Source organism: Oncorhynchus tshawytscha, linkage group LG03 (assembly GCF_018296145.1).
Source record: "Oncorhynchus tshawytscha isolate Ot180627B linkage group LG03, Otsh_v2.0, whole genome shotgun sequence".
NCBI lineage: Eukaryota > Metazoa > Chordata > Actinopteri > Salmoniformes > Salmonidae > Oncorhynchus > Oncorhynchus tshawytscha.
In genome coordinates, this window is record NC_056431.1 from 64,981,828 (window position 1) to 64,995,671 (window position 13,844).

At 45.1% G+C, this 13,844-nt stretch overlaps 1 protein-coding gene across 1 annotated transcript in view; it reads left to right on the plus strand.

Moving 5' to 3' along the window:
* Window positions 1-11,634, plus strand: part of LOC112224550 (transcriptional regulator ATRX) — a 36,224-nt gene extending 24,590 nt beyond the window's left edge. Inside the window, exons 8-15 of the mRNA XM_042320096.1 lie at window positions 832-987; window positions 1,095-1,219; window positions 1,293-1,511; window positions 2,707-3,208; window positions 3,325-3,413; window positions 6,543-6,608; window positions 6,895-8,939; window positions 9,415-11,634. Coding sequence (XP_042176030.1) covers window positions 832-987; window positions 1,095-1,219; window positions 1,293-1,511; window positions 2,707-3,208; window positions 3,325-3,413; window positions 6,543-6,608; window positions 6,895-8,939; window positions 9,415-10,918 — 4,706 coding nt within the window. The 3' untranslated portion in view covers window positions 10,919-11,634. The remainder of the gene's footprint in view (window positions 1-831; window positions 988-1,094; window positions 1,220-1,292; window positions 1,512-2,706; window positions 3,209-3,324; window positions 3,414-6,542; window positions 6,609-6,894; window positions 8,940-9,414) is intronic.
* Window positions 11,635-13,844: the final 2,210 nt, after the last annotated feature.

Sequence of the window (13,844 nt, forward strand, 5' to 3'; positions counted from 1 at the left end):
CTCTTCCTCCTCTCTCTCTCTCTTCCTCTATACCTCTCTCTCTCTCTTCCTCTATACCTCTCTCTCTCTCTCTTCCTCTTCCTCTATCCTCTCTCTCTTCCTCTCTCTCTCTCTTCCTCTATACTCTATCTCTCTCTCTTCCTCTATACCTCTCTCTCTCTCTCTTCCTCTATACCTCTCTCTCTCTCTTCCTCTATACCTCTCTCTCTCTCTCTTCCTCTATACCTCTCTCTCTCTCTCTTCCTCTATACCTCTCTCTCTCTCTCTTCCTCTATACCTCTCTCTCTCTCTTCCTCTATACCTCTATCTCTCTTCCTCTATACCTCCTCTCTCTCTCTCTTCCTCTATACTCTCTCTCTCTCTCTTCCTCTATACCTCTCTCTCTCTCTTCCTCTATACCTCTATCTCTCTCTTCCTCTATACCTCTCTCTCTCTTCTTCTCTTCCTCTACCTCTCTCTCTCTTCCTCTCTCTTCCTCTATACCTCTCTCTCTCTCTTCCTCTCTCTTCCTCTATACCTCTCTCTCTCTATCTCTCTCTTCCTCTATACCTCTCTATCTCTCTCTTCCTCTATACCTCTCTCTCTCTCTCTCTCTCCTCTCTCTTCCTCTATACCTCTCTATCTCTCTCTTCCTCTATACCTCTCTATCTCTCTCTTCCTCTATACCTCTCTCTCTCTTGCTTTCTCTCTCTTGCTTCTTCTATACCTCTCTATCTCTCTCTCTTGCTTCCTCTATACCTCTCTCTCTCTCTCTCTCTCTCTCTCTTTCTCTCTCTTGCTTCCTCTATACCACTCTCTCTCTCTCTCTCTTGCTTCCTCTCCGTGTTCCAGAGGAGGATGTGTACACGTTTGGGCGGGGTCAGCATGGTCAGCTGGGCCACGGGACCTTCCTGTTCGAAGCACATCTGCCCAAAGCACTGGTCCACTTCCGGAATGGCAGAGTCAGTCACGTCACCTGTGGAGAGAACCACACTGCTGTGATCACAGGCAAGCTTCTATTGTACTGTAATATATTCTACTAAGTATACACTGTTGTCATTCAGACATTTGAAACCTGAGCATGTTCCATTGAGACCCCATGTCTCACCCTCCAGACAGTGGGATTCTGTACACCTTTGGGGACGGTCGTCATGGTAAACTAGGACTGGGGGAAGAGAACTTCACCAACCAGTTCAGACCAACACTGTGCCCACGCTTCCTCAAATACAGTGTCCAGTCAGTGAGTCAAGCTGTGTGGGTTTGTGTGTGTGAGTGTGTTTTTGCATGTGCTAATACTGTGCATGTGTGTTCAGGTGGCATGTGGCAGCTCTCACATGCTGGTGCTGGCTATGCCCAGACCCCCAGAGGTTGAGGAAGTGGTGATAGAGGAAGATGATGTCACAGAGACCATTCTGGAGACTCTGGAAACCTACACTGAGCTGCTCATGATGGATCCCTCCGTCCTCATGTCCAACCCACCGACTGCACCTCCTCTCTGGACCCTGTCTGCTAGGGCCCGCCGCAGGGAGAGGGTGAGCACTGGGCCACAACATCAGAAAGTTTCAGAAAGGAGAACTGGAGTGTTGATTACAAGGAGTGACAGAGTTGTGGTGTTTGGTTGCCTTCACTAGGGAGCAGTGTTGCGTCACATTTCTGCAGAGAAACTGTATATAATGACGAGATGGTCTCTGCCCATTAATGGAAGTCGTTATCGTGAAGGCGTAAAGGCAGGTGGGTGGATGCGAGATCAGGAGGGACATTCTAGCCAATGAAAGGGCAGATGTGTATGAACTCCAATATAAAATATATTTTCTCAAAGCTGCCGAGATGCCACGTTCGGCCACTTATTTTAGTAACAATCTAAATATTACTAAACTTCTATTCGATCAAATAAGTCTCACGTAGCAAATTAACAATCGTATTTTTGGTTGACCAAATCTGAAACTTTCTCTTAGCCTTTGATCCCCACTTGGTCTGCTGTGTGTTTACATCCCTGTCAGTGAGAATTTCTCTTTTGCCAAGATAATCCATCCATCTGACAGGTGTGGCAAATCAAGAAGCTGATTAATAAACAGCATGATCATTACACAGGTGCACCTTGTGCTGGGGGCAATAAAAGGCCACTCTAAAATTTGCAGTTTTGTCACACGACACAATGCCACAGATGTCTCAAGTTTTGAGGGAGCGTACAATTGGCATGCTGAAGAAAGGAATGTCCACCAGAGCTGTTGCCAGAGAAGTGAACATTCACTCTACCATAAGCCGCCTCCAATTTAGAGAATTTGGCAGTACGTCCAACTGCCCTCACAACCACAGACCTCGTGTAACCACGCCAGCCCAGGACCTCCACATCAAGCTTCTTCACCTGCTGGATCGTCTGAGACCAGCCACCCGGACAGCTGATGAAACTGAGGATTATTTCGGTCTGTAATAAGCACTTTTGTGAGGGAAAACTCATTCTGATTGGCAGGTCCTGGCTCCCCAGTGGGTGGGCCTGGCTCCCCAGTGGATGAGTCTGATTACTAAGTGGGTGGGCCTATGCCCTCCCAGACCCACCCATGGCCGCACTCTTGTCCAGTCATGTGAAATCCATAGATTAGGGCCTAATGAATTTATTTCAATTGACTGGTTTCCTTATATGAACTGTAACTCAGTAAAATCGTTGAAATTGTTGAATGTTGCATTTATATTTTTGTTCAGTTTACTTTTCTGTGTGGTCTGTTTCAGGAGTGTTCTCCAGAGCAGTTTGGCCAGATGTTCCATAACCTTCCTCCTCTGATGTCTGGCTTCTTCAACACCTCCCTTCCCGTGTCCAGGAACATCCGCATTTCCAGAACACCATGTAAAGACCCCTCCACCTCCTCACTGTCTTCCAATCCCTCCTCAAACAACGCCCCCAGTCCCTCTCTGTCACTCAAACCCAGAGGCAAACCCCCTTTAACACCATCACGGTCACCCCAATTCACATTCCCAGACCCTCCCAGCCCTTCACTCTCCTCAAAGTCCAGCCCTAAGAAGAAGAAGCCCACCCCGTCAAAATCACCAAAATCTACATCTAAAGAACCCAGTAGCCCCTCACAGTCCTTCCTATCCATGCCTAAACTCATCCCCGACACCACACTGTCCCCTAAAACCCCCTTTAAAAAGCCCACAGATTACAACCAATCCCCCAAAGCGCTGTCTAAGGGGCACCCAAGCCCTTCTCGGAGTCCCACCTCACCACAGACAGGTACAGTAGTTGAATCCTGTCTTTCCTTTTCGTAAAACTATATGGCCACAAGCTGTAGGCATAACTGTGAGCCATATTCTATGACCTATCCCAGTGTTCTCTGTGTGTTTTTACAGACAGGAACGAGGACACAGTGACAGAAGCCCCTGACAGCCTGATGCTCATTGAGAATATGGAGGATGAAAAGGGCACGTTGTCAAACCTGGTGAGTACAGCGGATTTATTATATTATAATGTGTACTTCAGTGTCTTTCGAACATATCCATACCCCTTGACTTATTCCACATATTGTTGTGTTTCAGCCTGAATTCAAAATGGATTAAATATATATTTTATCACCCATCTACACACAATACCCCATAATGACAAAGTGAAAACATGTTTTTTGAACTTTTAGCAAAATTATTGAAAATTAAATAAAGAAATATATAATTTACATAATGTTAGAATCACCTTTGACGGCGATTACAGCAGACTCACAGCGATCACAGCTGTGAGTCTTTCTGGGTAAATCTCTTAAGAGCTTTACACACCTGGATTGTACAATATTTGCACAATATTATTTTTTTAATTCTTCAAGCTCTGTCAAGTTGGTTGTTGATCATTGATAGACAGCCATTTTTAAGTCTTGCCATAGATTTAAGCCGATTTAAGTCAATACTGTAACTAGGCCACTCAGGAACATTCAATGTCGTCTTGGTAAGCAGTGTAGATTTGACTTTGTGTCTCAGGTTATTGTCCTGCTGAAAGGTGAATTTGTTTCCCAGTATCTGTTGGAAAGCAGACTGAACCAGGTTTTCCTCTAGGATTTTGCCTGTACTTAGCTCTATTCCATTTATTTTTATCCTAAAAAAAAACTCTATAGTCCTTGCCGATGACAAGCATATCCATAACATGTTTCAGTCACCACCATGCCTGACAATATGAAGAGTGGTACTCAGTGATGTGTTGTGTTGGATTTGCCCCAAACAGAACACTTTCTATTCAGAACAGGAAGTTCATTTCTTTGCCACTTTTATTTTGATTCTGTACAGGCTTCCTTCCACTCTGTCATTTAGGTTAGTATTTTAGAGTAACTACAATGTTTTTGATTGATCCTCAGTTTTGTCCTATCACAGGGTAGCCTAGTGGTTAGAGTGTTGGACTAGTAACTGGAAGGTTGCAAGATTGAATCCCCGAGCTGACAAGGTACAAATCTGTCATTCTGACCCTGAACAAGGCAGTTAACCCACTGTTCCCCGATATTTACATTTTTTGATGCCTTTTAAGCATTCTAGTATAGTTAAATAGTTAACAGACACACGTGGACAAAGCAGTCTAAGGCATCTCAGTGCAAGAGGAGTTACTACAGTCCCTGGTTCGATTCCAGGCTGTATCACATCCGGCCGTGATTGGGAGTCCCATAGGGCTGCGCACAATTGGCCGGGGTAGGCCGTAATTGTAAATAAGAATTTGTTCTTAACTGACTTGCCTAGTTAAATAAAGGTTATACACACACTCACATACCACACTGACCAAAAAGGTATTTTGTTGGCATTTACCAGTAAAACATAATCAAAGCCTATTTCTTGTGAATGGGGGTGTGTTCGGCCCTCATTTTCCTGTAGTCCACGATCATCTCCTTTGTCTTGCCTTGTTGAGGGAGAGGTTGTTGTCCTGGCACCACACTGCCAGGTCTCTAACCTCCTCCCTATAGGCTGTCTCATCGTTGTCAGTGATCAGGTCTACCACCGCTGTCATCAGCAAACTTAATGATGGTGTTGGAGTCGTGCTCAACCATGCAGTCATCTGTCTCTCCGTCTGTCTCTCCATCCATCTCTCCCTCTGACTCTCTCCATCTGTCTTTGCGTCTGTCTCTGCGTCTGTCTCTGCGTCTGTCTGTCCGTCTGTCTCTCCGTCTGTCTCTCCGTCTGTGTCTCTCCGTCTGTCTCTCCGTCTGTCTCTCCATCCATCTCTTCCTCTGACTCTCTCCATCTGTCTCTGCATCTGTCTTTGCGTCTGTCTCTCCGTCTCTCTCCATCTGTCTCTGCGTCTGTCTCTCCGTCTGTCTCTCTCCGTCTGTCTCTCTCCGTCTGTCTCTCTCCATCTGTCTCTCCGTCTGTCTCTCCGTCTCTCTGCATCTGTCTCTCCATCTGTCTCTCCATCTGTCTCTCTGTCTGTCTCTGCGTCTGTCTCTCTGTCTGTCTCTGCGTCTGTCTCTCTGTCTGTCTCTGCGTCTGTCTCTCTGTAAGGTCTCTGCGTCTGTCTTTCTGTCTGTCTCTGCATCTGTCTCCTGCTCATTTGCTTTTCCAAGAAAACATGTCTTAAATCTCCTGTTGCAGCTTCAATGCAAATGGGTTTGAGTTTAATCGCTGTCCCTGCCGCCATTCTTCTCATGAACATACACACACGTAATTATACACACACACACACACACACACACACACAGCTCCTCCTGGCTCATAGCTAATCCATAGTGTTGACGTGACTGGGATGTCGACACACTTCACGCCCATCTTTCCATGACTCCTGCTGAGGGAGACTGTGAGGGAGTTTCCTGTGTTCGGAGGAGAAGAGTATTTAGCTACACACATCCTAACACTGTTTTTACTGATACATGCACAACGTTTTCAACATCTTCATCGTGGTCTTCATCGGCCTACTCTTGTTGCAGCACACAGTGAAACCCAGCAGTGTGAACAACCGACATGGAGGAGAGAGAGCAGATAAAAAAAACACATGATGCTGGGAAGACCAGGCATTTATTTGTGTTGTGCTGCCTCTCCCATGCACTTTAGTTCATTCTATACACAGGAGCGCTAGGGGGTCTTGTGTGCTATGAGCCTGTGTGTATACTGTACCTGCATACGTGTTTCATCCATTCCATAGAGACTCTCTGAGGTGTAATACGTGAGGAGTTTGGCACCCGATGATGAAGGTGGATGTGTTAATGGACTGAATGGAAAGGCTTCTAATGAAGGTTGCCGTGGCAATGAGCGAATCGGTCTGCTTTTGCATAACACCTCAATACCCTCTCATTAACTTGGATTATAATTTATTTCCAGCAGGGATGGGGGGGAACAAATAGATGAATTTCATCGTCACGTGTCGTAGTTCTTCCTACCAGCTTCTGCTTTTTATTATGTTATGCAGTTCTTATACAGGCTCATGTTTGCCTGCAGGAAAGCTGACTTGTTTATATTCCTGATGGAAGGAAGGTTCTGGCTTTTGTGTTGTAACCCTTTATAGTTGTTTCATGTAAGAGCTTGAATGTAGGTTATTAACGTATCTCAACATAGTTAAATGAAATGTTGAGTTTGGTTGTGAGACTTGTGTCCCGTTCTTTTTGAGGCAGGTATCACTATCGAGAGGAGATTCTGGCAATGAGACTGGGACTACATCTGCAGAGCAGAAGGATAAGGTATGTTAGTGTATTTACTATAAGGGACAGGAAAGAAGGACTGGCATCTACATGTCTGTCTTCCTTTCTCCTTTATTTCACTGTACATTTGGCTCCTTTATTCTGCTTGACACTTTACTGTATTCTCTTCGTGTTTCACATCCTTCTCTCTTTCTTCCAAACCCTCTGAATATTCTCTCTCTTTGCAAAACGTTACCCTCCTCTCTCTTTCTTTTATTTCTCTCTCTCTCTCTGCCACCTCCTCTCTTTTTCTCTCTGTCTCCTTGTCTCTTTCTCATCTCTCCAGGGACATGAAAAGGGTAGGGTTCATTGGAGAGCTGTGAAGGAGGCAGAGAGGAAGGTTGAACAAACCCTCACCAACAGGAAGGAGGAGCTACCTTCCCATGAAGCCCTTCCCACCGAGCTCCAGAGAGGTTCCAGTTTGAATTTGTTGAAGGCAGAGGCCATGCCCACAAAGAGTCCCAAACCACTAAAGACCCCTCAGACCCCCCAAACCCCAGCCAGGGGCAAGGAGAACATCACTTTGACAACAGAAAAGGCTGGCCTTAAAGTGAAAACCAGTAAACTAGAGAGCAATCTTCAAAGCACAGGTAAAGCAGGGTCTAAGCTAAATACACCTGCAAGGAAACAAAGCAAGTTATCTATATCGAAACCTAGCACTCCTAAACACAGTCAGATCCAGATATCTGTGTCTAAACCCAGCACTCCAAAGCATGGTCAAAGCAAGCTGTCTGAGGTGAATAAAGGTACAGAGATGAAAGGGAAAGGCCCTGTAAAGATCAGAATTAAGGAGGCCGAGGCGACCAGCACTCCCATCAAAACGAAAAGTTTGGAGTCCAAAGACAAGAAATCAAAAATTGCAGAGGAAGATACTAAAACTATTGAAGTTCAAAATAAACCACTTCAAGGGGTCAAGTCCGCTCCAGTCAAAGTTAAAGGTAAACAATTAGAGGTCAAATTCATCCCTGTGAAAAGTAACATTCAAGAGGCCAAATCCTCTACAGTCAAAGTTAAAGGTAAACCTGTGGAAAAGGAGCCAATTCCAAGTAAAACTGTGGCTGAAAACACTCCTTTGAATGTAAAGAGGATTCCTCAGGAGGTAGTAGATAAAACATGTGAAGGTAAAAACACTCCAATAAAGGGACAAAGGAAGGCAAAAGAGGTGAATGAACAAAAGACTGGAGAGTCTATTACTCTCAAAGAGTCAGGGACAACAGAGGGGAAGAAAATGGCAGTTAAAGATAAAGGCAAAGTCACAAAAACAAAAAGTGCAACCACTAAAACAAAACAAGTGCCTGAACCTGAAGAGGTTAAAGCTAAATTGACTGAGTTGAATGGAACCCTGGTGAAACTGAAAAGCAAGCCAACAGAGGTTTCCAGCCAACCAATCTTAGTAGAACCTACCACAAAGACCAAATCACCATCCGCATCACTGTCATTATCAGATGCAATGCCTCAAAATGCTTGGGATAAGAAGTCAGCGAAGTCTGAGCTTAGAGAGCCACTGGCTGTCTCACAGGTCAAAGATAGAGTGGCGGTCCCAGGGGAAGATACCATTGGTGAATCCCAGGAGGGGGAGCCTGGCTGGGGAGGATTTCTCAGCGATGCAGCCTCTCTCCTTCCAGCCGTGGGGGTGGCAGGCGTAGCCATGGGGGTCTTGAGTGAGGCGGTGACAAGTGTGAGGGGGTTTCAGTCAGAGAGTGACACAGCCAATTCTATCCCTCCTCGGCGGTCCAGCCGGGTAGAGAGGTACACCAAACAGAGCGCCATCACCCAGCCTTCCGCCTCCTCCTCTTCAACATCAGATCCCAGTGCGGTAGCGCAAAGAAACAGGACCTCCATCTGCATCAGTGTTCTCAGGAATTCTGATCAGGAAGCAGGGAGCGGGAGTTCTGAGAAGAACCCAGACCCCACAGAGGATGCTAGTGACGGGTCGGGAGGTCAGGCCGAGGTTGACGACGATGAGAACACTAGTAGAGGTCAAAGGTCAGAGGATGAGGATGATGAACATGAAGATTTCACAAAGAGACAGGGAGAGGAGGATGACAGGAGTAGTGAGGGTCTGGAAGAAGAAGAGGAGGAAGAGGATGACCGGAGTAGTAAGGGTCTGGAAGAGAGCAGTGAACAGAACGAAGGGGGAGAAGCAGAAGACAGTGATTCTGTGGCTAGCAGAGAAGGAGAGGAGGATAGAGAAGAGAAGAGTGAAGAGAGCCAGGGCGCGGAGGGGGAGGGGGAGGAGAGCAAAGAGAGTGATTCTGAGGGGACAGGAGAGGGGAGGAGAGCAAAGAGAGTGATTCTGAGGGGACAGGAGAGGGGAGGAGAGCAAAGAGAGTGATTCTCAGGGGACAGGAGAGGGGGAGGAGAGCAAAGAGAGTGATTCTCAGGGGACAGGAGAGGGGAGGAGAGCAAAGAGAGTGATTCTCAGGGGACAGGAGAGGGGGAGGAGAGCAAAGAGAGTGATTCTCAGGGGACAGGAGAGGGGGAGGACAGCAAAGAGAGTGATTCTGAGGGGACAAGAGAGGGGAGGAGAGCAAAGAGAGTGATTCTCAGGGGACAGGAGAGGGGGAGGAGAGCAAAGAGAGTGATTCTGAGGGGACAGGAGAGGGGAGGAGAGCAAAGAGAGTGATTCTCAGGGGACAGGAGAGGGGAGGAGAGCAAAGAGAGTGATTCTCAGGGGACAGGAGAGGGGAGGACAGCAAAGAGAGTGATTCTCAGGGGACAGGAGAGGGGGAGGAGAGCAAAGAGAGTGATTCTGAGGGGACAGGAGAGGGGGAGGAGAGCAAAGAGAGTGATTCTCAGGGGACAGGAGAGGGGAGGAGAGCAAAGAGAGTGATTCTCAGGGGACAGGAGAGGGGGAGGAGAGCAAAGGGAGTGATTCTGAGGGGACAGGAGAGGGGGAGGAGAGCAAAGGGAGTGATTCTGAGGCAAGCCTAGAGGAAGAGGGAGAGGAGAAAAGTGAAGAGAGTGATGGGGAAGGAGAGGAGGGAGAGAGTGGTTCTGGGACAAGTGGAGAGGGGGAAGAGGAGGATAAGAGTGAAGAAGAGTCCACTGATGAAGAGAGTGGGGATGAAAACAAAGAGGACAAGGAGGAGGGTGGTGATGAATCAGGAAGTGAGGCTGAGAGCAAGAGTGAGGGATCAGCAGAAGAGGAGGAAGATGAACAAGCAGAAGAAGCAGAGAGTGAAGAAAGTAAAGCTACTGAGTCAGGAGAGGAGGAAGGAGAGGGAGAGAGTGGAACAGATGAGGAAGGAGAGGGAGAGGATAAGGAAGGTTGTGAAAGTGAAGAAGAGGAGGAGGAGGCAAGTGTAAGTGAGGAGGAGGGAGAAGAGGATGACGATGAGGAAAATGGAGCAGAAAGTGGAGAAGGTGAGGGCAATGTAGGAGAAGAGGAAGAGGAAGCGGTTGAGGGTGAGGAAGAAGAGGATGAAAATGAAGGTGAAGAGGAGAACGGTGAAGTCGAAGAGGGTGAGGAGGAAGAGGAGGGAGGAGAGGAAGATGAGGAAGAGGAGGAAGATGCTAGTGGAGAGGAGGAACTTGAAGATGAAAAATGTGAGGAAGAGGAGGGAGAAGAAGAAGATGAGGGGGAAGAAGAAGATGATAAAGGAGAAGGGGAAGAGGGAGAAGGGGAAGAGGAGGAAGATGGTGAAAAACAGGAAGATGAGAAAGAGGAAATAGAAGTGAGAGAGGAGGAAGCGAACAAACAAGAAGAGGAAAGGGAGAAGCAAGAGGAGGAAGAGGAGGAAGAAGAAAAAGATAGACAGGAAGTAGGTGGAAAAGACACAGAGGGAGAGGAGGGTGGAAAAAGGGGGGAGGAGAAGGGAGATGAAAAAGAATGGAAAGAAAATAAAGAAATTGATGGTGAATTAGAAGAAGAAGCTGCAGGGGAACAGAAAGGGGAGATGGAGGTGGAGGAAACAGGAGAGGAAGAAGATGAAGAGGAAGGAGAAGAAGAGGAGGAAGAAAGATATATTAAAGAAGAACAAGTTGAGGAAGAAGAGGATGAGAAAGATAGTAAAGAAGGAGAAGAGGGGGAGGAGGAAGAAGATGAGGAGGGAGAGGAAGAGGAGGAAGAACAGGAAGAAGAGGAGGAAGAGATAAAACCTGCAAAGGGGAAAAAGAAAGGCTCACAAAGCGTACCACCTAAAGCAACTCCCCCCAGCAGGAAAGGGATTGAAGATCCCCCGAGGGAGAAACCCAAACCAGCAGCCCGTACCAAACAGAGGACCACAGGGGGAAAACAGGCCAAAAGTACCCAAGAATCCCAACAGTTCTGGAATAATGTCTTACCCCAGTACCTGGAGCTGAAGTGAGACATTCTGGACCTCAATGGTTCCAAATCCTTTATGGGTCCGAGCCCAAACCTGCCTGATTACAGTGGCTGGAACGATTCTGGACCTGAGAAACCTGAGTCATAAGACAAACACAGTACAGGTGTTTGAGAACCTCTGTGTGGATGTTTGCTTGTACTTTCTATTATGTCACTTATCCATAGTTGTGACCCCCCCCCACACACAAAAAAAATTAGATGTATTTATGTATTGAGGAAAAAATTGCACAAACTGTATCTTTTTATTCTCATGAATACATAGTTTGTTCTTGTGCACCTAATATTGAATGCCTTGACCTGACTGTTGTAAAAATGTGATACAGTATATGACCTTTGGCATAGATCATGAGGTATTAGAGGTAACATCTTGTCATTTAGCCTGCCTGACACAAACAGGGCCAAGCAGATGTCAATAGTATTTCTTAGATATATTTATTTCTTAAATATCATCTCATGTGTAGTTCATTGCCAAAACATCTTTACAAACAACATTGCTCCATATTTTAAATACAGGCACTCATACAGCCTGTCCCTGTGAAAAATCTATTTGATTTAATCAATACCTATGCATATAATTTACACAGTATGTGTGCTGTAATGTATTGTAAGGTAATTCACTGAGTGTACTCATACACAAATTAACTGAATTGTAATATGTAAATATTTTTCATAAAATAAAGAGCAATTTAGATAACTTCATAGGACTCATGAGTTAGGATTAAAAATGTATTCTTTAAAGAATCCACTGTGTGATGTAATCTAGGAAAATATATAGTGTAGTAAAATAAATAAAATACAGTAAAATATATATAGTAAGATATTTAAATATATGGCCAATATATCACGGCTAAGGGGTGTTCTTAGGGACGACGCAACACAGAGTGCTTGGATACAACCCTTAGCCATGGTATATTGGCCATATATCACAAACCCCAGAGGTGCCTTATTGCTATTATAAACTGGTTAATTATAAACTATTATAAACTGGGTAATTAGAGCAGTAAAAAGTTATGAAAAAAAAAATAAAGTTATGTTTTGTCATACCCGTGCTATATGGTCTGTTGTAACACGGCTGTCAGCCAATTAGCATTCAGGGCTCGAACCCAGTTTATAAATATACAGTGACTTCGAAAAGTATTCAGACCCCTTGACTTTTTCCCCATTTTGTTAGGTTACAGCCTTATTCTAAAATTGATTAAATAGTTTTTTCCCTCATCAATCTACACACAATACCCCATAATGACAAAGCAAAAACAGGTTTTTAGAAATGTTTGCTAATTTATTAAAAATAAATAGATGTAAATATCACATTTACATAAGTATTCAGAGCCTTTACTCAGTACTTTGTTGAAGCACCTCTTGCATTGTCTTGGCTGTGTGCTTAGGGTCATTGTCCTGTTGGAAGGTGACCTTTCGCCTCAGTCTGAGGTCCTGAGCGCTCTGGAGCAGGTTTTCATCAACGATCTCTCTGTACTTTGTTCAGTTCATCTTTGCCTCGATCCTGACTAGTCTCCCAGTCCCTGCCACTGAAAAAACATCCTCACTGCATGATGCTGCCACCAATATGCTTCACCATAGGGATGGTGCCAGGTTTCCTCCAGATGTGACGCTTGGCATTCAGGCCAAAGAGTTCAATCTTGGTTTCATCAGAACAGAGAATTTAGTTTCTCATGGCTTGAGAGTCTTTAGGTGCTTTTTGGCAAACTCCAAGCGGGCAGTCATGTGCCTTTTACTGAGGAGTGGCTTCTGTCTGACCACTCTTCCGTAAAGGCCTGATTGGTGGAGTGCTGCAGAGATGGTTGTTCTTCTGGAAAAACTTCTTCCATTTTAGAATGATGGAGGCCACTGTGTTCTTGATTACCTTCAATGCTGCAGAAATGTTTTGGTACCCTTCCCCAGATCTGTGCCTCAACACAATCCTGTCTCTGCGCTCTGCGGACAATTCCTTCGACCTCGTGGCTTGGTTTTTGCTCTGACATGCACAGTCAACTGTGGGACCTTATATAGACAGGTGTGTGCCTTTCCAAATCATGTCCAATCAATTGAATTTACCACAGGTGGCCTCCAATCAATTGTAGAAACAGGATGCACCGGAGCTCAATTTCGAGTCTCATAGAAAAGGGTCTGAATACTTATGTAAATAAGGTATCTGTTTTTTATTTTGAATACGTTTGTAAAAATGTCTAAAAATCTATTTTCACTTTGTCGTTATGGGGTATTGTGTGTAGATTGCTGAGGAAATGTTTTTATTTAATCCATTTAAGAATAAGGCTGAAAAAACTTTCTGAATCAACATTGTTTCCATGTCATGTCAACAAAACAATTCAATGTGATGTTGAATCAACGTGGGAAACTGATTGGATTTGCAAAAGGTAACTAACTTAAGAGAATTTCCTCTTTTTTTCACCCAACTTTTCACCTAAATCCAATGACTTGGTGCATTTTTTTATGTTGGTTTCACGTTGAATTCACGTTAGTTGACAACTCAACCAAATGGATGTTGAAATTATGTCTGTGCCCAGTGGGGTGTATGTGTGTTTGTGTATACTGTATGTCCAGCATTGATGTATCATTTAGGTGTTTGAGATGCTTTTATTTGGTTGGGCTTTTAGTTTTCTTTCAAGTTGGGGAATGTAGGCTACTTCCCCAGCAACACTGGCAACTAGACCTAAATGCGTAAGCTATTCTGAGTCACTTTGTTTTATTTTCTAATTATTTGTTTGAACGGGTTGCAGGGGCTATAGTTCAGTGTTGCTTCACTCAGCTGTGACGCCCGGGCCGCATGCCGAGGCTCAGGCCAGATTCGATTAGGATCCATTCGGACGGGGGAAAATCCTCTCGTTTCTGGAGCAGTAGGCGGGTCTTTGGAAAGTTTGAATGCGATGGAAGTGTTCTTATACTTTCCAAAG